The 25,743-nt window shown below is 43.1% G+C and overlaps 1 protein-coding gene across 2 annotated transcripts; it reads left to right on the top strand.

Annotated features, from left to right (window-relative positions):
• Positions 1 to 11,289: 11,289 nt before the first annotated feature.
• slc39a6 (solute carrier family 39 member 6) lies at positions 11,290 to 24,958 on the top strand. Of its 2 annotated transcripts, XM_014410504.4 has the most exons (13): positions 11,290 to 11,466; positions 11,856 to 11,979; positions 13,933 to 14,126; positions 14,289 to 14,808; positions 14,954 to 15,110; positions 16,344 to 16,451; positions 17,526 to 17,695; positions 18,438 to 18,617; positions 19,600 to 19,684; positions 19,942 to 20,346; positions 21,402 to 21,482; positions 22,144 to 22,334; positions 22,841 to 24,958. In XM_014410504.4, exons 3-13 carry the CDS (start codon positions 13,945 to 13,947, stop codon positions 22,991 to 22,993), a joined length of 2,232 nt encoding a protein of 743 aa, XP_014265990.3. In that variant the 5' UTR covers positions 11,290 to 11,466; positions 11,856 to 11,979; positions 13,933 to 13,944; the 3' UTR covers positions 22,994 to 24,958. The 2 variants fall into 2 exon arrangements, with proteins under 2 accessions (XP_014265990.3, XP_014265992.3); XM_014410506.3 differs by lacking the exons at positions 11,290 to 11,466; positions 11,856 to 11,979 and adding an exon at positions 12,075 to 12,409.
• The last annotated feature ends 785 nt before the right edge of the window (positions 24,959 to 25,743 follow it).

Below are 25,743 nucleotides of genomic sequence, written 5' to 3'. Positions count from 1 at the left end.
ATCTTTTGATGTCCTGCGAGGGTGTAAATTATTCACATAAGGCGGTGATGAGTCTAACGAGACCTGTGAAACACAAAGGCGCGTACAGTGCGCTCAGCTGTCACGTTAAACTCCCAAACTCAGGCGAGCATTTCCTGCACACAGGAAAACAGTGAAATAAACGCGTGGAGCGTAACATGGTTTCATCACATCCATCATATTAAAGAAAGCCTTAAAAGAAAGTTGATGAAACTCTCCGACACACTGTAAGAGCTTTCCCTGCGAGAGCACGCTGTCAGTGCAATCGGCTGGATTTGAACCGTAACTGGGTCATTCTGCCTCAAAAATGAAACAACTTCAAGTCTGTGGTAGAAATTTAAAGTTAATAACTTGCAAAGTTTGTCTTATTCCATTAAAATTCCCTCTTTCTGATGCCGTCCCTCTGCAGACTGTCGGGGAGCAGAAGAAAGAAATTAATTACACACTGAGAGTTTTGATTGAAGACTTTAAAAACTGCCGACAGCTTTAAATTTAAATCATTTATTTTAGAGGACTGCATCTCCATTAACGCGCTCTCACAGCTCTCTGTGCGGCGGCAGTGAAACGGTCTCTGGGTGTCACCTGGTCTTAATTGCTGATTGTCTGCGCCTGACAAGGTGTGTTCGCGCGCTCTCCTGGCGATCATTATCCAAGACTGCTTATATATTCAAAAAGTATGATAAAGCAAACCCAGCAGGCCGAGCCATCACTTTCAATTCTCACGTTCATCTACAACAGTTTTACTCTTTTATGTTTTATTGTTTGTAATTACTGGCGAGGGTTGAAAAATAGCCACATGGCTCTTTCACTTTGCTAAAATCACTTTAAATAATCATACTAATAATATTAAAAATCATCTACATGCTGTGCCAGGTGGTTTGGGTTAAAATAAGGCGGTAAATACATTTTCCATGACTAAATTCTCAATGAAACTTTTAATCAGTGTTGTGTTTGTTTGTGTGGTTTGAATTTGCACATTTAACAGTACTGGCATTACTGATTACTAACGGCATGAAATCATTTTTATTTTAAAGGTTATGGCAAAACAATATTGTGCATATATGTGATTACTGGAGACCTAAACACGCTTGTGTTCATGTTTCCCTCAGATCACTGGGGGATAATATGAGGACTGAGCTTTAATTCAAGAATGTTGGTGAAAACAGATCATTAAACATCCAGCCCTGAGATTAACAAAGTGAGAAGAAGATAATTTAACATAGTTTGAAAAGTGTTTAGTGAAATGAATGAAGAGCAGAGGACAGAGCACATTTGTGTCATTCACAGAGGTGGTTTTCTTGTAGGAGGTCGCCCCCTGGTGGAGGTTTACTTCACTGTGCAGTATTATTGCAGCTCACTCCCATCATTAAAAACAAATATTGCACATGTCAACTGTGAGCTTGTATTTATAACTTTCTAATCTCACCCAACACTCGAAGCACACTAGACTACAAGTTTAACTACAGCACTTTATTCTTTACACGTGAAACACTTTATCTTCTTCATCCTCAGCCAGTCAACCTTACACATGTCTTTGGGGCTGAGAGAGAAAGCCCGAGTTCCTGGAATCACCACCTGCACTCACTGAGAGGCTCGAACCAGGAACCTTCTTCCTGTGAGGCGACGGCGCTAACCACTGCACAACCACACCACCTAAATGCAGCTGTGGGAGCAGAGAGCAGGGATGAAATGAACCCTGTCATAAATACAAACACAGGGATGGGTGATGATTGGCTAATAATGAGACTAAAAGCAGCCTTCAGGTGCGTTTACACCCGCTGAACTGATGCGGACCATGATGCAACAGCTCTGCACTCTTGCTCTTTAATGACACAGATATTTTCTCCAGCTTCAGCCGCAGACTGTGACTCTGTGTAACAAGAGTGCAGTGAAAGTTCATTTCTGTCAATCTAATTACTAATCACTGAACTTCACAGTAACTGCACGAACATGTTTGAAGTGAGTAAAAGGTTCATATTTAAAGTGTTGCTTGATGCAGGACTAGACATGCTGTGTTTGGCCAAACAGGTAAAATGCAAGTTTTACACTTTGAATTTTAAGGTTTTATTGTTCAGTGAAGTTAAATGGAACCAAAAGACATTCTGAAAATAATCAACAGAAAACCAAACCCACAAATTCCTGAAAGTTACCGACACAAGTTGTTTGGTTTGATTTAAACAGCTGTGCCTCGATGCCATCGTTATGGCACCGAGTGAAGCAGCAAACAGACGGTGCCTCGTCTACGTTCGCGCCCCAGGTTTCAGCCCTCATGGTTTGGTAGCCAAATTTCATTAAGTCTGTAGGTCTCCATGTTATTGCTGACTAGCAGACAGTGCAGCGCAGCCGCTCTGAGATCCAGGAAACGAAATATGCAAAATGCACTATATGAACCTTTTAATGATTTTGAAGGATTCATTGAAAACATTTTAATGCCACCTGAGGCCGTGCTGCAGGAGTTCTGGAGTTGTTGTTCTTCTTCCCGCTGCTCGGGTTTCCCTCCACTGTCCACACATGCATGTTAGCTTAACTGGTGATGCTCTGTAGATGTAGGTGCAGATGTGAGATTTTTGAAATTTTGATGGGTCAGTAAAAGAACTTATAGCTACAGTGAGAAGCTTCTTTTCAGAGTTTGTTTCCACCTGAAAATGTGAAATCGGGCAGAAGTGAACGTAAAACAGGTTTAACAGGACTGGGAGGTATTTTTAAATGTTTTTCTTCAGCTGGAGTCACATCCTCACTTCCATTCTGAGGTTTTTTTGGTTTGACAGAAGTTCAAATGCCAACTGAAAGTGAGCTAAAGCTGCTCACAGACCTCCTGCAGAGGCTGAAGGTGAAGCTCACGCTCGAGTCTGTGCGCGGTGGAAAAAGGTGGAAGTGTCTCTGCTGCCGAACGCCTCGTCCCCCGTCTCACAACCCTGCAGCTACACATTAATAGTTAATGAAGGCGCTGGCCGCCTTGTGGCTGACCTCACCGCGACCTTTCCAGCAGCGCCGGGCAGAGGCACAACTGTTCATTTATGGAAATGACTCTGCGCTCTGTCATCTACCAAAGCCCCCAAGGCTTCATTTCAGCTCGAACACGTGGAGGTGAAGCGCTGAGAGGAAACCTGGGGCTGAGGTAAACTTCCTGCTGGTGAAGTGAGTCACAGCGAGATCAACACGCATACGCAGTGTTTCTCCTTTTATGGGCACTCTCTAATTTTAGATGGATGCTTCTGAGTACATATTTAAATTCAGTACTTAATAATAGAAGCTGGTGAGACAGATGTCTTCCTGTTTATCTTTGCTTTAAAGAAACATTTGGAAGATTCATATCTGTTACATATTGTTTCCTCAGACTGTTTGTCCTCAGTAGTTTTTCATGTTTTGGGATTTCGGTTTGTAACTTTTGTTTTTGAAGAGCTCCAGCTCTTCCTCGGAGAGTTCAGGCTGAAGGATAAAGGTGGTCGTACCAAATATTGACTTTCAAGCTCATTAGAAACATAAAAAACTCAGTTTTTACCTGATAAACTGTATTTGATATGAAACAAAAACTTCAGCTTGCTTTGTGACTGTAGCTGTAGCTGTATTTTCATTCATTTCATTAAATATCATGTGGTGTTTGTTAATTATTTATTGAAATGCATGGACTGACTATCAGCAGGTCTGAGATATTTTGAGAATCAGGCGGCACTGGGCTTGTTCCCCTTTGTGCGGGAAGATAACTCGTTTTGCAGTAAGAGCTTCATTTCCAGCTGTCTGATAACACAAACACGCCCACCCAACAGCCTCAGCTGAGCCCAACACTAATATTGTTCTTGTGGGCTGGGTGAGAGGAGCTCTGTGTGAACATGAGAGGCAGATGAAGAGCATCACATGTTGACCTCTGTACAGCGAGTCTTCAGTTTACTCAGCCCTGCCTGTCTGCTATGAACCACCACACAGACGCGATGAGTCCTTACAGATGAAACGTCCACTCAGCTGTCATCAGTGTTCATGGCTGTGATTCGGGTCATCTTCATGAATGTGTGCGTAAAAGGAGAACACAATGCACATGAAACAGAAGACTGTCAGAATAAAACAGGAAGTACAAACACTGAAAGCAAGACTAAGACACATGGGATGGTCAGGGACTGACGAGAAAACAGACAGACGTGTGCACGACTGCGAAGGCTGAAAGACACAGAGCTGGAACGACTGAGCTCAAGAGACACGGACATCGAACTAGAACCGTAACAAACACAAAAATGGGTCAGAGACCCAGGACTGTGACTTCCTGCACACAGTCAGGACGTGCCTTCCACAGTTTACTCAAGTAGTTTTTATTTTACTGTACTCATGTGTAAGAATATCCCTCAGACACAGGAGCAAAGTGTGCAGGTCTAATCTTAACAGATGTACCTGTTAGTCATAATTACTTCAAAGACCTCGAGAACTGCAAACATACATGTTACTAAAGCGAAAAAGGTGCATATTTGTATTATTTCTTCTGGATTCAAGCCCCTAAAACACAGAAGACACAGGACATAAGGACGGTGCAGGAGCTGGCAGGGAGGACGAGGAGCACTGCTGATGAAAAATGTTGCATTCAGCCATAACTTCAACTGTCATAGATCAGCAACTGCAGATGACATCTTTACTCTGTGGTCACAAAATAAACAGACCACAAAGATTCGCCGTGTAGTTTCAGATGTGACGTTATTACAACCTCAGCTCCAAAGATTTGAGATGCTGATTCATCTTTATCATGTTTTTCATGATGAACGTTTCAGTAGATGAAGAGTCTGGACTGCACCAGACCGGTTCAACACTTGGACTCTTCTTTTATGACGCCATGCTGTTACAATAGACGCAGTATACAGGTTCATATCATCTTGCTCGAACATTCATGGCAATCCAGATGTTATGTGGATTGGAGCATGTGTTGTGTATACCTTTCAGCACTGATGGTACCTTTCCAGATGTCCCAGATGGTTCCTGGGTGGATGTGGCATTCATGTTTTCCAGAATATTTCAACCCTCTTCCCCTCAGTGCATTTTAAATGAGCTTTGGACCAGAGAAGTATTTCTTGATGGTGCTCACATACAGCTTTTCATCATATGACAGAGCTTTAACCTGCGTCTGTGGATGGACGGTGAACTCTGGTCACACTGATTTCTGGAGGTGTTCCTGAGCCCCTGCAGCGCTTTGAAAGCATCGTATCTGTTTGTAAAGCAGTGCCGCCCGAGGGCCTGAAGATCACAGGCATGAATATTGAGTTTCAGCTTTTTCCAGTAATTTTACACTGTGGAAAATTATTCTGCAAACGTAGACACGTTTTTTTCTTCCTTTTCTTTTTGCAGATTGGTGAACGAATGCAAATCTTTACTCGTGAGAAACTCTGCCTCTCTAAACTGCTTTTTCATACCCAATCATGTTACTGGACTGTTGCCAGCTGACCTAATAAGATGCAAAATGTTCCTCCAGTTGTTCTAAAAAGGTTTTTTCTTTAGTATCAGTAATATTGTTACTTATCCAGCTTTTTGTTTCCCAGTCCCAAACTTTTGTAGATGACACTTTTCATTACAGTCAGCATGACTTTGAAATGAAGCAATGCTTGTGCCTGTCGCATGTAGGTGAGAGGTGATTGAACAGAAACCCCCAGAACCAGGTTGTTTTTGATGCCCAGTGATAACTGGGTAGTTTGTAATATCTTGTTATTATCAGTACTATTTGTTGACTAAATTTGTTTTTTGGTGTCTGAACCAGTAAAACGTACTGAGCAAACACAAAAGAAGTCAGATAAAGTACTGACGTTTCAGCATTTCTTTCAAGTCAATGAAACTCCTCCTCCATCCTGGTGGGTTCTCTCCAGAAGGAACTGGCTGAGGTGCACATGTGAGAAGGGGAAAGCTGTGAGTGGTTAGCAAGCCTTAAAGTCCTTAAAAGAAAAGTCAGTGCATTTCCAAATGACTGAAAAAGAAACATTTGTAAAAGGAAAGTTTAATGAGAACCTTTGAGAGTACTGCCATTGTGCCCCTAAAGCTAGAATGAGGTGCAATCATTTCTGAGGATGTACTAACAAGCCTGATAAACTGTTTCTGCTTCGTATCACAAAGCTCCACTGAGGTCCAAAAATAAAACTCATCAGCACATTCCCGTGAACGCACACAATGCATTTTATTTTCACTCAGCGCCATCATGCTGCCCCAAATAATCAGCAGAGCAGGAAATGTGAATTAGCTGCTGCTGAAGACGAGCTCACGGCAAAAACGGAGCAGTTTTACAGTAAAAAGCTGGAAACACATTCAAGTTTTAAAAAAGTCCACGCAAAACTGCTAAACCTGACAAAAAATGATCATCATAAGCGATGATCCCAAACTCCTGTGAGAAATCCTGTGATTTACACCAGCTCAGCCGTCATTACTGCATTTTTTATGCAAAGTAGGAGAAACATGCAAGTCATCTGACATCAACAGAAAGACCCGTGGAAACTTTAGAGCTTTGCATTCTGCACTGTGGACCAATTCACTGAGAAAAGGTGGAATAGTCATGAAAAAGAAATATGTTGGTTTCTTTTGTTACACTCAGCACAACTTTCAGACTGATAGATTTCAATAGAAAGTACTTTTGCTTCCACTCATGTGGATGTTTTCAATAATCTTCTATGGGGATCAAATGTGGTAACATCCCAAATCATAAGCTCTGCATTACAAGTCTAACATGTTACTGCCTACACTGGACAGTGTTTTAGTTTTCATTGCCTAAATCTAACTGAAGAACAAAGCTTCAATTTTAGTAAAAGTAAGATGACAGTCAAATGGTTACATTGTAACTTTGGTTCTTTGAGCGAGAGACTCTCTTCACTCTGTCGACGCCCACATATGGAAAACGCAGCAGACAGTCGCGATGCTGCAGAGAACAGCAAAGTGAAATGCCGCCACCAGTTCCTTTTGCTTCCAAATATAAAATTTTATTTCATCTTTTAAAATAAAAGCTTCATTTTTCAAATGAAAAATGATGTGCATGTAAATAGAAACAGGGAAATTAATGAACAGGTGAAAAACACACTCTGAAATTTGAAATATATATATATTTATATACACACACACACACACACACACACACACACACACGATATAATAAAATGAAACTATATAGTTGTTCCTTTTCCTTTGTTGTCACTAATAAATAAAAGAAGACAAAAACGGTTCCTTTCAGTCATTTTCGTTTCTTCTTCTACAGTCTGAGTTTACAGACCCTCTTAATCAAATATCGTTGATCCTTCAGGAGCCAAAAACATGTTTGTCTGTTGGTTTATAATCACAAAACACGAGCTGCATTCAGTTCATCTGTTAACACCGACACAAAGATCAGGTGTGGACAGAATACTCAAACCGCTGTTTGTGCTGAGGGAGGGTTGGGAGACAGATTTGGGCGACAGGTGATTGTTTGGATCCATCTGGGCTCAGCGTTCAGCTCAGCGGGGAGTTATCTCCTCTGAGACCGAGCCGTCCCCAGCTGATCTTCTGTTATCTTTGTGCACAACGTGAGACTCTGAACTGCAAACATTTCACACTGAAGCGAAACCTGAACAGTAGCGCTGTGGTAAGAGTATTCAGCACACTGCACACATGTATGATGTTAAAAGACCTTTTCTGTGGTCACAGGAAAACAGGTCACAGCTGCAGGATTTTTCCAGTCAGGAATAGATAAGCAAAGTTCAGTGACAGGTGTGTTTGTTTCAGCACAAGCTGCACAAGTATTACCGAATCACCAACTGTGCAGGAAGGTTAAAGAGGCGGTTAACGTAAAAACAACAACAAGGAGCTGCAAAAGAATTAGAGACACAAAGATGGTAAGAAACGAGGCGAATCAATAACAACTGACCACAGGGAGATCCACAACAACTGTGATTAACTAAAATGAGCACAAAAAATACAAAAAGTCACAAAATAGACACATGACGAACATAAAGAGACAAACATGTAAAAAAAGAGACGCAAAATGACAGCAGAGGCCTGCAGACAAGACAAAAAGAAGCAAATCAATGAGAGATATAAGCCGAGTCCAAACAGACACAGAAAGACACATAAAAATTAAAAATAACCCCCAAAACACAGAAACCAACAAAAAGACACAAAGGGGCAACAGACTGGTGCAAAATCACTGCAGAGAAACTCAAACGTTCTGCACATGCGCATCAAAATGATACGAAAAAGCACAAAGTGACTGAAAAGAATCGCAGACAGACACAGAGCTCAGAGTTTTCCTTCTGCGTCGAGTCTGCAGCGTCATCACACATCAGAAGAATTTTATTTTTAACTGAAGATAGAAATAATTCATTCACATTCTCACTGGTGTTTATTATCATGTTTACCAACTGCAGATGACCAATCATCTTCCTTCCCGCCCTCTAACCGTGACTCTAATCCTCTGAGAAACCAAAGTGATGCTGACTCTTCCCTCATTCATCCTCCTCTTCCTCCTTCAAACAGACCTGGACAGGACTGCGCTGTCACGTGATCCAGCGCTCAGTCACATGTTGCGCACTACTGGCCTCCTTAAGAATTCTGCAGTTCCCCTATGATGCATTCAAGTGCTGCTGGGATTTTCTGACTTATTGGGATCGATTAATTTTATTCTGCAAATGTAACAAAGATAATAAAACCCCCAGGGAGAAAACTTTAAAGTTTGATTCTTTAAATATGAAAAACAGACCTGAAATATTTAGCTAACAAGCTAACCACGCACAGGGCTGCATGCCACAATCTGCGCTAACGTTAATGCGGTTATGGCGTTCATGTCATTTCAACGAGATTAACGCTGACAGCACTAGCTGATACAATGAACTACTGGTAACTGCAATCTCATAAATCTGAGTATAAATAACTTTTTTTTTTTTTTTGCCACAGGCAGCTTTAGTGTATTTCACCTGTTTTCAGTTTAATTATGAGCACAAAAAAATGCAAGCAGGCTTTGTCTAAAGTGCTGTACCAGTATGACAGCAGCCGGAAACCTCAAACTCTCAGGAGAGACATTTAGAGGTCATTTCTAGCTGCAGTTAACGATACAGCTGATCAAACAGCAGCATTGATGCTGGACTCAGGACTAAACATTTTGGTGTTAGTGTAGCAGATTTCAAATGGAAGACTACGTTGTGAGGACAGACACAGACTGGCTGGAAACTGGATTTATTTTCTAAAAGACAAAGTGCAGCAGCAAAATCAGTGTCACGCAGCAACAGCAGGCCTCTCCTCGTCCCTGTTTAGCACAAGTAAGGAACACATAGACGGATGGTGTAACAGATAAAAGGCAGTTCGTATTATTATTTTCCTCGTTCAAAGTAATCAAAAACACTTTGGCCATAAGAACTAATACTTAGTAAAGAAAACACATAATAGTACAGCGAGAGGAGCTACAGAAAGTGTGCCTTACCAGTGGGGAGTCCATGCAGCTCGACCGGGAACCCCCACACAGCATGTTTACAAATGGTGTCACACTGATTAATGCCCCACTTCAACAGTGACATGTGGAACTAGAGGTGGGAATCACTATGCATCCCACGATACGATATTATCACAATACTTAACGCACGATATGATATTATTGCAATTTTTTAAAAATATTTTGCGATATTCAGATTCTGTACATAAAGGTAAACTTTATCAATATTCATTTTATCTAATATCAAAGTCTCGCACTCAGTCTTTCTCTCATTTCAGTCATTTTTATTGTTGACAAACTGAATGGTTTGTATTACAGTCTAGTCCAACTTAACTCAATGCAACCATCTGGTACAATTATAGCTATTCTGAACTATGCAATTTATGAAAACTATGCAGCCCCTTCAGCAACTGAAGAATTTGAAAGTAAACGAAAACACAATATAATTTTACATTAAATAAAAAAGTTTTAAACTTAATTAAAATAAAACATATCTTAAATTAAAATAAGTAAACTGTCGTGTTTATTGCTGCCAAAAAAAAAGTTAAACACATTTGGACAGTGAAGGAATGTCAGGATTCTTGCTCAGAAAAAGGACCAACATGCTCTGAAGTCAGAGCACAAAAACCTTTTTTGTAACAAAATATCGATTTCTGCCGTCCCTGTATCGATACATTATTAGCAAACAAAATATCACGATACTACACAGTATCGATTTTTTCCCCACCCCTATGTGGAACCTTAGTTTTACAAAAATTAACTTTACATAATAACAAAAATATACTATATACAATACAGTTTTGAGAATGTTCACACTCAGTATATTACATCTCAGCTACATTAGCATCTGCGCTAACGATTACTGCTGAAATTCAACAAATGTAAGAGAGCCACGTGCAGGTTTATGACCCTCAGCTAAAAGAGCTAAACTGTTATAATACAACAATAAATCAAATTCACTGTGGTTTAAAGGCAAAGAGGAAGTGTTTTAATCAATTATTAAATCATAGAAATATCAAAGGTGCATTAGTACGCACAACAGATCAGCTGCTGCAGGCGAGTGACGATCTGTGAGGAGCAGACACAACCTGGCCCTCCAGTTAATGAAACCTATTTAAGAAATATTAGTCGAATAATAGAACTGGTCAAAAGGGATAAAATTATAAAAAAAATTATGATTAAAACAAAGAAATGTCCGTTAAAATGAAATGCACGATGAAGGCATTAAGCCAGAGCTCCTCTCAGACAGTGTGGTGCTGAACTGTGGAAGGCCTCATGAAGAATTTATAATTCAGCGTGAACGTTAAACAGCAAACAGTGAAAGAATTCAAACCAGGCGAACTCGTCTCAGTCGACATCCGAGCAGCAGAACTCTGATTTAACCGTTTTGTTCTTCAGGAAGACGATAGTTACAGTAACTGAGGTGCCAAAAATCACTGTGAGCTTTCTATTCCTGCTTCTTGGCTCAAAGTGAGTCCCTGTAAACTATGAATCACTCTGCCATGTTATGTAGGAAGGCTCATGCTTAGAATTTGCATTTTGCCTGTAAACATATTTTATACACTGCACATATTTTGATTGAGCTCCGTAAGTCTGCTGAAATCGAGCCTTTTTATCTACATCGGTCAGTCTTTTCCTGCAAGGTGTCAGGAAATAAAGCACAGAAAAGATTCAGCTGTGAAAATTTACATTTTCATTGATAAATTGGAGTTTGTCATCGAAGCTGGCCTGTGCCATCAAAGTTTACTAATGAACGGTGAAACTGCAGTTCCTGGAATGGCCACTGGAGGCTGCCTACATGTTTAGTTAATCCTTTCATGTTTACAGCAGCTGCTACGGATAGTTCCCCCACAGTTTTTACACTTGGTTAAGGCTTAAAGTAAGGGAGCATGGCTGCTTATACTGACAGGTGTTATGGCAAACTTATCCATGTCTGTGCGTTGCATCTGTACTGTTTTCTCCTGCAGCTCATTAGGATTAGTTGGTAAATTTGCTCTCCACCATCTGGCTCTAAATAAAACACCAGGACAGTGGCCAAAAACGTGAGTCCAGAAACCTGCAGGATCCTGTTAATTTGTGCTATATCTTGTATATAATATCCATTGTGATAATATATTTCAAGTTATTGTTTTGTAAAGCAATATGTAGCTTTTTTTTGTATATTTCTGTTTCTTCAACTTCTTTTTTGTAGCTGATTGTTTAAAAAAAATGACTATACAACTCATCGATGTATTGATGGCTCCATTTATCAGACTAGTGATCCTATCTATATTTTTGGTAAAATTATGTGCAGAGCCTTTTTTTTGTAAAACATTCAATCTAAATTGAAACATACGGGTCAGATCTATTTTGTGACGGTAGCGTGCTCAGTTTGTCGTTATGCTAATCACCTTTCGTTTCCCTCCTTCTGCCCCGTCCTTTGTATGCTCAGATTTCCGACAGCCAGTGAAGGTAACGCATCCATCAGCCGTGGTTACCGGACCGAAGGGGACAGAGCGGCACCGTGAAGCGTTCATTCATCCCCGCAGAGGATAAAAGCAGCACAAGCTCTCATTGTAAGTGGTTTCGGTCATTGAAAAGGCTCGCTTAAAACCTCTCTGCGGCCGCCGGGAGCCCCAGCACGGCCGGTCCAGTCCGCTCCGCGCGGTGGCGGCAGGAGCTGGTGCTGATTTCCGGGTTGTCGTCTTTGTGCACACGGCACACGGCTGGTGCGGAGCGCACAAACCCAACGTGTTACTGTTTACCTCCAGTGCGAGTTTGTGTTTCGGGTCAAATGCAGCCACGCGTGGCTGCTCGTACCACCGGGGATGTATTTTGTATGTTTTATTAGCCCTGTTTGAGCGACCGAGCCTCGGCAGCACAAGGCCCAAGCCTGGCCCGGGTCATCTGGCAGATATCGTCTTTGAGCATCCTCCGAGAAATTTAAGAACTAACCAGGGGTAGCAGCGTAGCTAGCCGGCTAAACCACCGTTTAAAGGGGAGGAGGTGAGCGTCTGTGTGAGCGATATCGTCACTCATCGTTAAAATTGAACACCGCACACTCGTAATCATTAATACTAATACGATCGGTTTCTTATTTTAAGCTAACTTCCTAATGATCTAAACCAGCATCCGCTAACTTGGACGAACGGCACACCAAGATCCATTCAGAAAACGTCTAATTTTAACATTTCTCCTCGTGTCAAAGGACGCGTACTTCAAGTTTATTGTGATAAAATTCTTTATAAGCTGCTGCTTAGATCGGCTTAAATAAAACCTTTTTTCTGCACAGTGATCTCATCTGCTGTGCAGTTTCCATCTGTCACGGTGGGCTGCCGGTGTTTCTATTGTGTCATTTATTCACTGTAACTGTGGCGCGCATCTGTTCCATCTGTAGTTACTTACTGGGTGAGTCTCGACTGCAAGTTCTTGCAATACTTGAAGTTGAGGACATTTAAGCAGTAATGTTGTAGTGAGCACTAAAATCCCCTTTGACTCAGTGAACTGTTTTCACTTCCTTAGAAAAGCAGAGTCTCAGTCTGTTTCTTTGGTTTCTTATTTAGAGGGTGAAATGGTGAATCCTTTAAATAGAAACACAGACAGACATGAGTGAGTAAGCTGGGGAATTTCTGTGATTTCTGTTTATACGGCTATACTTGAGAATGGCGTCACCTATAGGCTGTGGGGAAATTACCACGCATTCGTGATTATGGATCCTTCATTAGTATCCTGTGATGAGTGCTGGAGCTTACTATTTTAATATTAGGTTTTAAGAGTAGATATTACATATAAATAGGTGATATAAATATGTAATAAGGGTTGTTTTTGATCAGTTACCCGTGGAGGGGGGGAATCTAAAACTGCGCCCTAGTTAAACCTAGCTAAAGCAAACGTAGTCTCAGAAGATAAATGTTACTTCAGATAATGAGTGCATTGGAAATCTGTTCAGATAATATGAGATAGACTCTATTTGTCTCAGAGATGGGAAATTTGCAGCAAAGTGGACGAAGCAGCATGCCTAAGAACAACAATACTGTGCAACAATCGAAGAGAATATACACTATACAAGGGAGAAGAAATTTATATCTATATACACAGCAGTGCAGTACACTGGTAGCAGAATATTACAGTTTCAATGTTGGAGTTTATTTTTCGTCTATGATCACTGTTAATTAGTTAATGTCCCCAAATGATGCCCCATGCTTCATTGCTCTGTCTATAGAATAAATCAAACATCTTTTGGGAAATTTCATCAATAATCAATAATTAAAAAATTTCAGTTTCATCTACTGCTCAGCTCTCTGGTGTACGAGGGGCAGCCAATCAGAAGAATTTTGGCTTCAGGTGGGAGGGGCTAATAACAGTTTGTAGAAGAGGATAAATTGAGGACCCAGGAAGGCCCAGGATAAGATGCCCACCGATTACACAAGGACTGTAATAGAGTCCAAGAATAAAACAAATTAATCGTTTCACTCTGTGTTGCCTCTTCCTGACGTGTCAACATGTCTACCGTCTCTTTTTGTCCACAGGAAGAAGAGGAGATGAGTGCAGTTCTGGTTCTGATGTTTCTCTTCGCCGTGAGTGGCGACTCATTAGGCGCCGTTACAGACTGCAGCGGGTCCACGATGGAAACCAACAGCGCGGTTCGTTTACTGTCCTCTGTCGTCGACGCCCAGAGAGCCGAGCAGAGCCGGAGGGAACACCTGGAGGCTCTGTTCAACAGGTGAGCTCCTGGCAGTGAGACAGGTGGAGCTGGTCCAGCAGCTGGTTTGTTAGTCAGCAGCTGAAGTCATCGATCGTCAGTCTGTGTGTTAGCTGCACAGGTGGCTGCAGGCCTCACATATATGCGCCATGTTTAATCGTTCTGTTCCATTAAATCTGACAGATATGGAGAAAACGGCACCATCTCTCTGGCCGGGTTGAAGCGCCTCCTTCAGAGCGTGGGGCTGGGTCGCATGAGGACTGTTATGGTGCAGCATCACGAGCAACCCGGACACCATCCCCACCACCACCACCACCACCACAAAGGCCACCACCATCACCACCATCCCCATGAAAGCAATTCTGATCACCTAAAACAACTTTCACAGCCCCCGAAGTTTCCAGACACCCCCGACAACCACGACGGTGCCGTGGGAAAGAAAAGCGAGGATCCAGATAGTCGTCTAAACCTCTATGACAAGAAAACCACAGTGGCGGCGGTGGCTCAGGAGGTCGGCACCACGGTGACATACAGAGCTCAGCACGTGGTGAAACAGCAAGATGGAAGCCAGGGGCGACCGTCAGGGGAACAAACGACCAGGATCGCCGTCACTGAGAGCCAGACACAAGCAACCGCAAGCGGCGACAGCGAGCATGACCGCGATCAGGATCGTCCCCACGGCCGCAGCCAGAACGGTTCAGAGGTACGATACTGGTTTCTGGCTCAGTCGCAGTCAGCAAATCAGCTGATGTCAGCCGAGATGTTTGTACTCGTACACGTGATAAATCAAGTCTCTTATCAGGTGTTTTCTTTACTCAATGTTGTTGTTTTAATTTTTCCCCCTCTAGTGTCTGAACGCCTCCTTCATCCTCTCCTCACACGGGATGTCTCAGGAGGCCGGCGTCACGCTCAGAGACTTCAGCTTTCTTTGCCCCGCCCTCCTCAACCAGATCGATGGAGGAGCGTGCGTGCTGCACGGAGACGCCTCGGCACACGGGGCGAGAGGTAGGACCAAAACTCCTCATCAGTATCTCCAGGAAAATGTGTGCAGCTGCTGACTGATCATCACTTCGGTGTTTCATACCAGAGAAATAATAAGAAAGCAGAACAAGAAAAACAAGCATTTTATTTTTTGTTGAGTCGAGATTTTCTTGCCTCTGCTGTAAAATCGAATGACTGACGTCTTCTTTAAGCAGACTTTAGCTGCTCTTTGTTTGAAGCTGTTGGGCTGAACGGTGAACCTGGCTCAGCGTTTGCGGCACTTTGTTGGATCTTCTGGTAAAATCACATTCCTGTTGCATGACTCGCTCGCTCCGAGTGTGACAGTGAATGCGTCTGTTTGACTCCGGAGAGCGCTGACTCTGTCCTGGAATCAACAGGCTGCTCAGTCACGTCACCAATCAGAATCATTTTGGTAACTCGATTATTTTACACAGTTATTCTTTAAGAAACGTGCTGTTACTGAACTTCAACACGGGACCATTTACAGGCAGTTTCTTTAACCGTCACTATAATTCAAATGAAACCAAACAAAAACGAGGAGGAGGAGGACAGGTTCATCTGGTTAGGCGTTGGGCCTCTATTGTGACTCCAAAGGTAAAGGGTAGTGATGAGTTAACTCGAAATAATAACTAAATGTGAAGTGAACGGCTGGCAGGAAGGAAAGAAAGAAAAGAAGGAACATTGAATGCAGCACGGTCTTTGTTTTATCACCAAACATTTGGATTCAAATTAAAATAGTTTTGCTCCCAGTGCAGCTCCGTCTGTCTCCAGGCCTTCGAACATCTGAGGAAAGTTCCCACCAGGATTAAACCCCTCAGGCAGGACTGCAGCTGATTACTGCTGTCAGACTCTGACTTTGTGGTCTGATTGCTGTGATCTGGATATTTTGATCCTGATATTTGATTCGATGGCTGGAAAAAACAGATCCGAGTGTTTGGGAAATGTTGCCACCGACTGGGAATCAGGAGCATTTTGTATTTTATGATGAACTGTTTGCTTATCATCATCATCATCATCATCATCATCATCATCATCATCATCATCATCATCATCATCATCATCATCAGTGTGTTTGTGTTGAGTGTAAGCCTGTGGTGTTTAATCTGGTGAACCAGTTTAAACCAGTTACACTCTGTCACAGTGTCCCGTCCTCTGACCTCAGCCTTACGGCTCTTTGAATTTGTAAGAATGAAGTAATAACTTCTGAATTTCATCTTTCCTTCTTCCTGTTTTTAGAGCATAAGCATCACAAGCATGCTCACGGTCACCATGGAGACCACAACCACTCAGACCACGACCACAGTGAGCACATGGGCGGGGAGAACAGCAGAAACATCACCACGGGTACGTTTAATGTGAGCCGTCTGCACCACCTAATCCTCCTCAGTGTGGGAGGAAAGTTAATCTCAGAAATATTATTATTAATAATATTTCTGCTAATATGAAATGTAAACACGGTATTTGTATCACACTTTTTAAAATGCAGTCATAAAGTTTGGATATGAACATAAAGAACTGGATATATTCTAAAATGCAAACACAATCAAGCACATGTATAAACTAAACTGTATATGTCGATACAAAGTCGGTCTGAGGAGACTGAGGCATGTTTTTAAGTTATCAGCTGACAGTAAAAGAAACAAGACTGGGTGTCAAATCTGAACCCTGGTGAAAAACAACTCTGGAGGTTCTTAGCAGGAGGTTTGATGCTGCTGCGAGGAGGCCGTGTAATGACCGAGCTCACTGTACAAACACTGAGACTGAGCTTGAACATTAAAACATCCAGTTAGTGGAAGTTGTGAAGCGTTTACTGAGGTCAGAGAAGCTGCTGATGTATTCAGGAAGCCACAGCTGTGTGTCAACAGCGTAGTAATCGTAAGAAGGATGGATGACGACATGTAGTCTGTAAATGTAATTGTGAAATGTCCGATAGTGTGATGAAAATGATCTGACAGCGCTGGTGTCAGACGCTGCAGATGAATCAAACTAAAACTGATTATTCATCGAGCAGCTCCGTTTGCAGACTCGTGTCAGGTGAGAGCATCTTTGAAGTGAAATTTGTGGTCCTGTGAACGTGTCCGTCCAGCGGTCTGCAGTTACTGTTTGCACAGCAACAGAAAGCTGAGCTGCTGGACGTGGACGACCTGTAGAGTTCATCAGGGAAAGAACGAATAAATGATCAAAGATAACACAAATACAGTGAGGACACTTCAGACTGCGACTGCTCGAGGGCCGCCTCTGTGCTGCTGCAGCAGAGTGAAACCAGTCTGAGGACATGACTCAGGGATCGCTCTGGGTCGGCACTGAGTTTGTGCCTGAAGTTGAAGAATCACAGCGTCGTGTGCTGGAAGCAGAGACGGTGCGGTGTTTTCTGTCAGCAGCGTTTTGATGTTCCTGAAGCTTGTGTTTGTGTTGCAGCGTGGGTCGGCGGGTTCCTCTCCATCACCATCATCAGCCTGCTGTCTCTGCTCGGCGTCGTCCTCATCCCGCTCATGAACAAAGTTTTCTTCAAGTTCCTCCTCAGCTTCCTGGTGGCGCTGGCCGTGGGCACGCTGAGCGGCGACGCCTTCCTGCACCTCATCCCCCACGTGAGTCCCTGCAGAGTGCGACCACCTGACTTACAGGAAGTCTTACAACACGTGACGTTCATGCTCTCAAGTTAAAGTGATCAATGACTTCAGCTGTTGAACGCAGCGGCGAGCGAGCCAGCAGACAGAGGCTGCTTAGCTGCACGTTTGTAAATCTACTGCAGCCGTGAGGTGAAGCGAGTGTTCGAATCCCTTTTTTATCAAATTTGACTCTTTGTCGAGCTCTAAAACCAAACCTGATCTATCAGGTAGATCACGTCTCTGATTCTAATCAGCAGCCGGCTGATTGATCAGCCTCTAATTATTCTATTATTTTATCATAGTCTTCATTTTTCCAGTTAAAACTCACTGAGACTGTAAACGTCTTGTTCAAGAGCGATGTGGACAAAAGGGAAGCGGCCATTGCAACGTGTTTACACATTCATAGACACACGCAGACTCCACACATTATAAATGAGGATCATATGTCACGTGTGTGACATCATACGCATTCAAAGATCACAACAAGCACAACTTTAAATTATTTTTTTAAGAACAGTCAGATAAAGAACATTTTGTAACCGTTTACAGAGATTTGTGACAGTTTTTCTGTTTGCTTTTGTTCTGATAATAAAGACCTTCATCATCATCATCATCATCAGTCGATGTGTAAACATACATGAGATACTTTCAGCCTAATTATTTAGTTCTTGCTGCTCCCCCTGTGTCACATATTTATGCTAAGCTAACGCTGTGTGATCAGTCTCAGGGAGGCCACCATCACCACCACGAAGATGCAGCGATGACGGGACACCATCACGAGCATGAGGAGAACCTGGACGCGGTGTGGAAGGGCCTGACGGCTCTGAGTGGCGTCTACTTCATGTTTCTCATCGAGCACTTCCTGACGCTCGGAAAGATGTACAAGGACAAGAAACAGAAGGTCAGAGACGGCGAGTTTCTCTAACAGTCAGAATGACGTTTAAGACTCCTGCTTCCTGGTGTTCGTGCAGACAAACTGTTAAACTGACCGTTTAACACACTGAGACCTGAGTCACATCATGCAGCCCGCTCTTACTTAGAATTTAGTTACTTAAAAGCCCTCAGTTAATAACCAAAGGTCAGAACAGAGCATCGTACAGTCACAGTCTTACAGGCAGACGGCCTGTTTGTCCAAACATCCTGATGTCAAAGTTCAGGATCTTTCTTCGGGGCTTTGCACAGATCTTTGAGACAGCTTCACAGACGTGTGGGAGATTTCATTAAAAAAGCTCTTTGATCACATAGTTTACATGCAGTGTGCGGCGCAGCCTTCTGCCATGAAATTGGATGAACACAAACACCTCAAAATTTCAGTTTTTCACAAAAATCCCCGACTCAGCTCAAACACTTTGAGGTTTGGCTCTGAGGAACATATTTTGCTGTCGTCGCCTTTTTTCAGCTGAGGGAGTTTCTGAAGTCCGCCTCCCCTGCGTGGCTGCAGATCGCCGCCGGCGTTTGGTTTCAACATGACTTTGCAGTTTTGTATTTTTTCAAACATCATGAAAAATCGATGCATCCTCTGTTTACGCTTTGCAACGATACAGTCGGACACGAACGGTCTGATTTAGCATCAGCTTTCCTTCTCTGTGCAGATAGAGTTAATTGGGACACTTTGCACACAGCAGCTACAAAGTTGAACAATAAGTCTTTGTAACATGTTGATTTTCTGTTCTGATTGTTCACTCTTAAAGGAACTATTTATTTCTCATCTCATGGGTTTTTTTGTTGAGAAGTTGGTGTCTGACTTGGAGGTAAAATGAAGGCGTTTAAGCATTCATGGTAATTGTAAATATTCTGGCCTACAAACCTTCGTGCTGCTGTCAGAAAACTGTAAACTGGTCCTTTCATGTTGATGTTGATGAGTTTGTACGAACTCCACGCAGATCCAGAAGAAGTGTGATCAGAACGAGAACGCGGATCCAGAGAAACAGCCGGCGCTGGAGGAGAACAGCGTGAAGCCGAGTGAAGGTGAATTATTTCGTGTTTTGTTCAACAACTCAAAGTGAAGCCGAGCGTCACTCGAGCCGAGAGCTGAGATGTGTTTCTGTATGGAGGCTTGTGTCAGCTTGGTGCATGTTAACAACTGTGATGTCACGTTTGGCGTGAAGGCTTTAAGAGCTGCAGGTCGCTCCACCATAGAGAACAGAGCTCTGACCTCTGAAACGGCGCAGGCGGAGGTCGACCTCCCGGCCTAACCTGACCAGATCTCCATATTGTGTCTCCAGATGTGGAGACTAACGGCGCCAGCACGTTTGGCGACCACTCGAGCAGCCTGCACGGCAGCAACGTGGCGGAGGAGGAGCAGGTGATGCTGGCGCCGCAGGTGTCCGTCGTTTCGCCGCAGGCTTACGGCCGAGCGTCGGGGAGCGCCGCTAACTACACCGACGAGGACTGCGAGAACAAATGCCACTCCCACTTCCATGACACGGTTGGCCAGACGGACAGCAGGCACCACCACCACCACGACTACCATCACATCCTGCACCACCACCACTCTCAGAACCACCACCCGCACAGCCACTCCCACTCCTACTCGGAGCAGCACTTCCAGGAGGCCGGAGTGGCCACGCTGGCCTGGATGGTCATCATGGGAGATGGACTGCACAACTTCAGCGACGGCCTCGCTATCGGTGAGTAGAAGGGTCACAACCCGTGATGTCACTTCCTCTTTAGCTTCAGTTTTTTGTCTTGAACTCGTTTAACAGCAAACACACCAGTTTCTAACCAATCAGAGCCCAGCAGGGTTGGTTTGACGTGAATAAACATGGTGCTGAGAGTTTGTCATGTCACCACAGGAAGTGACCATTCAACAAGTCATCAGTTGGATATTTGTCTGCAGGAGAGAGATGAAGTTATATTTGTGAGGGTGTTAAAAACTAAATATGTGGTTTTGTTGTCACTGATGGGGATGAAACTCTTGAGCCTCAGCTTAAGGAACCAGTCAGTGTCTGATTACACCTGAGGCAGGTGTGAGTGGGCGTGGTCTGCAGTGATAGGCAATACAATATGGACCCAAACAGGGCGGGGCCTAAAATGGATCCCTGTGGAACGCCGCAGACCGAAGAAGCTGTTTCAGAAAGCTGATGGAAAACAAGCTGTTAGTCAGATATGAGCTGAACATACTCAGTGTGTTACCACGGATACCAAAAGACAGGAAATCAACGTTTCACGATTCACAAGTCGTACAATGAATGACTCACATCAGCAATACTCTAAAGATGCAGAGCTGTGATGTCATTTCAAACCAGACTGAAGAATCTCAACAAAGATTAAGAACTTCGGATGAAAGATTGTGGCGTTGGTCCAAAAGTCTCTGAAGACTCTGGAGGGACAGATGTCGTAATTAGTGGGTTTAAACTTCTCAACAGTTTGAAGTCTGGAAGCGAGACTGGTTGAAACTGATGGGAGTGGAGAAAGTAGAAACATGAGAGAGTCACGGGATGAAGCGTCAGTTCGGTGCACAGAAATCATTTTCACAGAGTAGGTTAGAAAGTTGGTGCACAGCATATTTAACATACTTGACCACTGACGGCAGAATTAGTAATGTTAGAACAAACTGGTGATTAAAGTTAAACGTCAGGAGGATTCACCCTCAGCCACGGTAAACAGTGACATGAAGGTGTGCATTTTCATGCTGATGTTTGCCTCTTGCTGCTGCTGGTTTCTAATGTTTATCTGTTTGCAGGCGCTGCGTTCAGTGAGGGTCTGTCCAGCGGTCTCAGCACGTCTGTGGCTGTTTTCTGCCACGAGCTGCCTCATGAGCTGGGTGAGACTTTTTCATCTTATCTCAGTGGAACATTTTCTCTGTAAGCCTCAGTCTTACCTACATAAAGTCCTTTATTGTTGCAGTGGAATAAAGAGATATTGGCTTTGAAAGAGTGAAGAAACCCTTCTTTCAGACTTTTAAACATTTGTTCATTTAAATATGGAAACCTTTCACTGGGAGGTCACAGCGTGTTTATTTTGTTATGAAATCAAAAGGTCGCAGCTGATTCCTGCGTTGTGCAGTCGTTTTGAAGCAGTAACATCACAGTAAGAGACAGACAAGGTTTAAATGTGTGGAACAGCAGAAGCTGAAGAGCTCGTTCCTTTCTGCAAAAGCAACGCAGCTCATTTACTCAACCACCTGAAAATACACCACAAACTGCACGATCTTTAATGCATGAAGGCAAAGAGAAACAGTGCAGTGGCTGCAAGGCTGAACCAACCAACACCAGCTCAGAGTGAGCTGTGCAGCACGTCTGTCTTTGTGCACAGTCCTGCTCTTGATTCTTTTCACGTGTTTCTCTGATGTTACTTTGATTTATTAGTTATCCTGTCCTTGGACGCAGTCTGATCCTTAATTTAGTTCACGGTCAGAGGTTTTATCCACATCCATCATGCGGGTGCAGCAGTCGTAGTGAGTAACAGTCTTCTCCGATTCTCAGGTGACTTTGCGGTGCTCCTGAAGGCCGGCATGACGGTGCGTCAGGCCATTCTTTACAACGTGCTGTCGGCCATGATGGCCTACCTGGGCATGATCACCGGGATTTTGATTGGACACTACGCCGAGAACATCTCCACGTGGATATTCGCCCTCACAGCCGGGCTCTTCATGTACGTGGCCCTGGTGGACATGGTAAGTGAGCATTACCCTCCAGCCAATCAAAAGGGAGCATCCACTCTCACATCCTGATCCACAGAGCGAGAGGTTCACTTTTAATGCTGTGAAATTTAAATGAATATTCCACATAAAAAATGTTCCTTTTGCTTGACACTAAATGCAGAGTTCAGCCTGAGATGAAGATACTGCCATCATTTTATTGGCATCTCATAAATCGTAAAAATCCCGTCATATAAATGTCTGTACGTCTGAAAAACAGCTGCAGGAGGGTTTAGTGCTGGAAAACACAGCAGAGCTTCTTTCTCCTGAACAAAGGCGCCCTCTCGTGGCTGTCGCCCTGCTCTACACTCTAGAAAAGCTTATTCGAATTTTTTTTTACCTCCTAGTGGTGTAACCGGGTACTGCAGCAGATGTGCGGTGCATTGTCCGTTCATTTAAACTAACGTCTCCTCCTCCTTCATGGGAAAAGTTCCTGTTTTCTGCAGAGGGTCTGTGAGCCTGAGACAGTTTTCTTCTTTCAGGTCCCCGAGATGCTGCACAATGACGCCGGCGACCACGGCTTCAGCCACTGGGGCTTCTTCCTCCTCCAGAACGCCGGCATCCTGCTGGGCTTCTGCATAATGCTGCTAATCGCCATTTTTGAGCACAAAATCCAGCTGGACCTGGGATACTGAGAGGCAGTCCTGAGCTTCACGGGCATTCCAGTACCGCCATCAGAGTTGTAGTGTTTTTTTTAATTGTTGTTGATAGACGCCTTGAGTTAGTTTTTACTTGTGAAGCAGGAAAGCAGCAGCTGAACTGAGCCCGTCTGCCGCTGAGGCGCCGACCTCGGCCGGCTGGAGGTCAGCTGTTCAAAAAGGGTTCAGAAATATATTTTTTAAGTTTTTTCTTTGTGTTAAACTTGTAGCTGTTTTTGTCTTTGTCAACAAACACGCACGACCATCACAAGTGGGAAACACCTGGAGTCCTCCCAGGATCGCCTGTCACCAGTTATCGTTTCATATTTATGAAGAATTCATGAAGGAGAAACTGTTGCTTTCAGCCGCCCGGAGCTCTTCTGAGGAACCTGTTTTATTCTGCTTTTGCTGCTTTTGTGTCTGTTTTTCTTCTTCTGCAGCTGAGTGAGCCCGATCAGTGTTACAGTGTTATCCTCTAACTGTTTTTCCGTTTCTCTGCGACGCTCTGGACAGATTTCTTCGTCACAGGCTGAAAGTGAGAGTGAATTTCACGTTGCTTCAGTGTCTTCCTCTCACTCAGGTCATCAGCCAGTGTCTGAAGCCGCAGTTTGAAATCTGTCAGTTAATTTTAAATCCTGTGGGTTTAATTAATCTTTAAATTTAAATATTTGCCAACAAGTAACCGTTACACTGAGTTTTAAAGGTGTTTGCAGCCAGCTGAGTTGTGCTGGTTGTGAACACCTTTGTTTAGCTGAAGTTAAACTCTGGAACTCATGTAAGGAAGTTGAACTTTCCGTTTCCTGTCACCAGCTGGAAGTCCGTCCAGTTAATGAGAAATCTGCGACATGTTACCTGAGCTCTCTACAGGATGAAATCACAGACAGGCTTCAGATCTGATATAGAAATTAGTGAGTATAAAATAAATCTTCTGTTAATCTACTAAAATTTCTGACGTGTAAACGATCCGCTCGTTCCTGTGGAGCCTGTTTTTAAAGAAAAGCAGTTTTTGTTCCTGTCATCGAAACAGTCGGTTCATGAAAAACTGAAAGGTGATGATTACAATCAAAAAGGGGAAACTGAGCAGTCTGCTTTTTTTCATTTAAAGTTCTGCTTTTTACATTTATTTGATTGTCAAGAGTTAATGTGGCAGCTCAACGTAAAACAAATATTTCTAACAAGTCTCTGTTACGGCCTCGTGCACCGGCTGAACGTGGACTCGTTTCGAAGCATCTTGTTTTAAAGGTTCACGGTTCGTTTTTCAGACGCTGCTCTGAGGTTTAGGTCAAATCACGTTCTCCTCTTAAAAGAAGAAAAATCACCTCAAAGAAAAAGTTCAGACTCTCACTGTGCTCGTTACATGTGGACCATTATGTGTGTAGTACTTCAAAAGTATGCAGTTCATTTGACTTCCTGTGATGTTGATTGTGAAGATCGAGGATCATACAACACGTGTTTAAAGAAAAAAAAGAAGTGGTTTTAAATTTGTGGGGAAAAGTACGGAAACCAAAAAAGCAGCGACTTCATGTTTGTGTGTTTAATGCTTCTGTTCATGAAAGGTGGATAAAATCATACAGAAAGGACAAAGAGCTCTGCGGTGATGGTTTCGTTCAGATTTCATGCTCTTCCATGTTTGGCCTGTGAAATCATCATTTTTACTTGTTTTCTGTATTTTATTTAAACAAAGTTTTTTTTCTGTTTGTGGTAACACAAAGTAAAAGCTGTCGTTTCTGTATCACTGAGAAACAACCAGCTCACACCTCAAAACCTCCTGGAGCTCGTCTGCACTCTGTATCCTCAGTTACTGGTGATTAAACAGATGCATATTTATGGTTCTGCAGAGCTGTTTCAACCTGTTATTTTGTCCACCCCTGTCGCCGACCGCAGAGCCCTTCAGGCAGCTTTGATGTCGACTTGCTGTGCTCTGACATTCCTGAACACCAATAAACTTCACACTTCACACCACCTGCTGCTCTGTGCGTCTGCTTTGGCTTGATTTTAGTTGTTAATCTTTCGATTGAGGTCACATTTGAACGTTATAAAAGTCACGTTCGTTTTTGAACTGATATGGAATAAATGTTTTTTTTTAAGTTATAACATTTACAACTATTAGCGCTGTCAGCGTTAATCTTGTTAAAATGAAGTTAACGCCGTAACTGTTTTAACGCGCCAAATCTCCGTCAGCGAGTTAGCGTGGATCGCCCTGCGCGTGGGGCTGGACGGCGTTGATGCGCATCAATGCAGTTATGCCGTTAATGTCATTTTAACGAGATTAACGCTGACAGCACTAATAACTATAAAATAACATGAAACATTTTGGTCCCTAGTAAAGATGGGAACTGATAAGAATTTAGTGGCTGATTTGATTATGAATAACACATAAATTTAATTTCTCATTGATTCTCTTATCAATTTTCATTGGCTTCTTATCGGCGCTGCTTTGAGAGTCACTACCATTGCTAAGCAGACATTAATTCAAAGACATGACATTCAGTCTAGTTTATTTCCTCTGGGAATACAGAACACTTGGCTAGCTTTATGTTAGCATGCTGTCTGTGCAGGTCCTTACAAATAGCCGAAGTTGTGTTAGCAGGATGTGCAATAAAAAGTAAGTAAGGTCCATATTCCTGCTGCACATTACTGTTGTGTCTCTGCACACAAACTGAAATCAGCTGATTGTAGCAGGTGGAACCAATAAGAGGAATCAGTAGGCAATAAATGATTCCACTAGCAATTCCAAGGAAATTAAT

Source organism: Maylandia zebra, linkage group LG18 (assembly GCF_041146795.1).
Source record: "Maylandia zebra isolate NMK-2024a linkage group LG18, Mzebra_GT3a, whole genome shotgun sequence".
Classification (NCBI taxonomy): domain Eukaryota; kingdom Metazoa; phylum Chordata; class Actinopteri; order Cichliformes; family Cichlidae; genus Maylandia; species Maylandia zebra.
The sequence above is the reverse complement of the archived record's forward strand: the minus strand, read 5'-3'. Positions and strand labels throughout refer to the sequence as shown.

Excerpts from the sequence above, each read along its gene's own strand:
- slc39a6 (XM_014410504.4), top strand. The coding sequence starts at position 13,945 with ATGAGTGCAGTTCTGGTTCTGATGTTTCTCTTCGCCGTGAGTGGCGAC. Across the intron at positions 16,452-17,525 it reads CAGCAGAAACATCACCACGG|CGTGGGTCGGCGGGTTCCTC; the intron begins GTACGTTTAATG and ends TTTGTGTTGCAG. Across the intron at positions 20,347-21,401 it reads CAGCGACGGCCTCGCTATCG|GCGCTGCGTTCAGTGAGGGT; the intron begins GTGAGTAGAAGG and ends ATCTGTTTGCAG.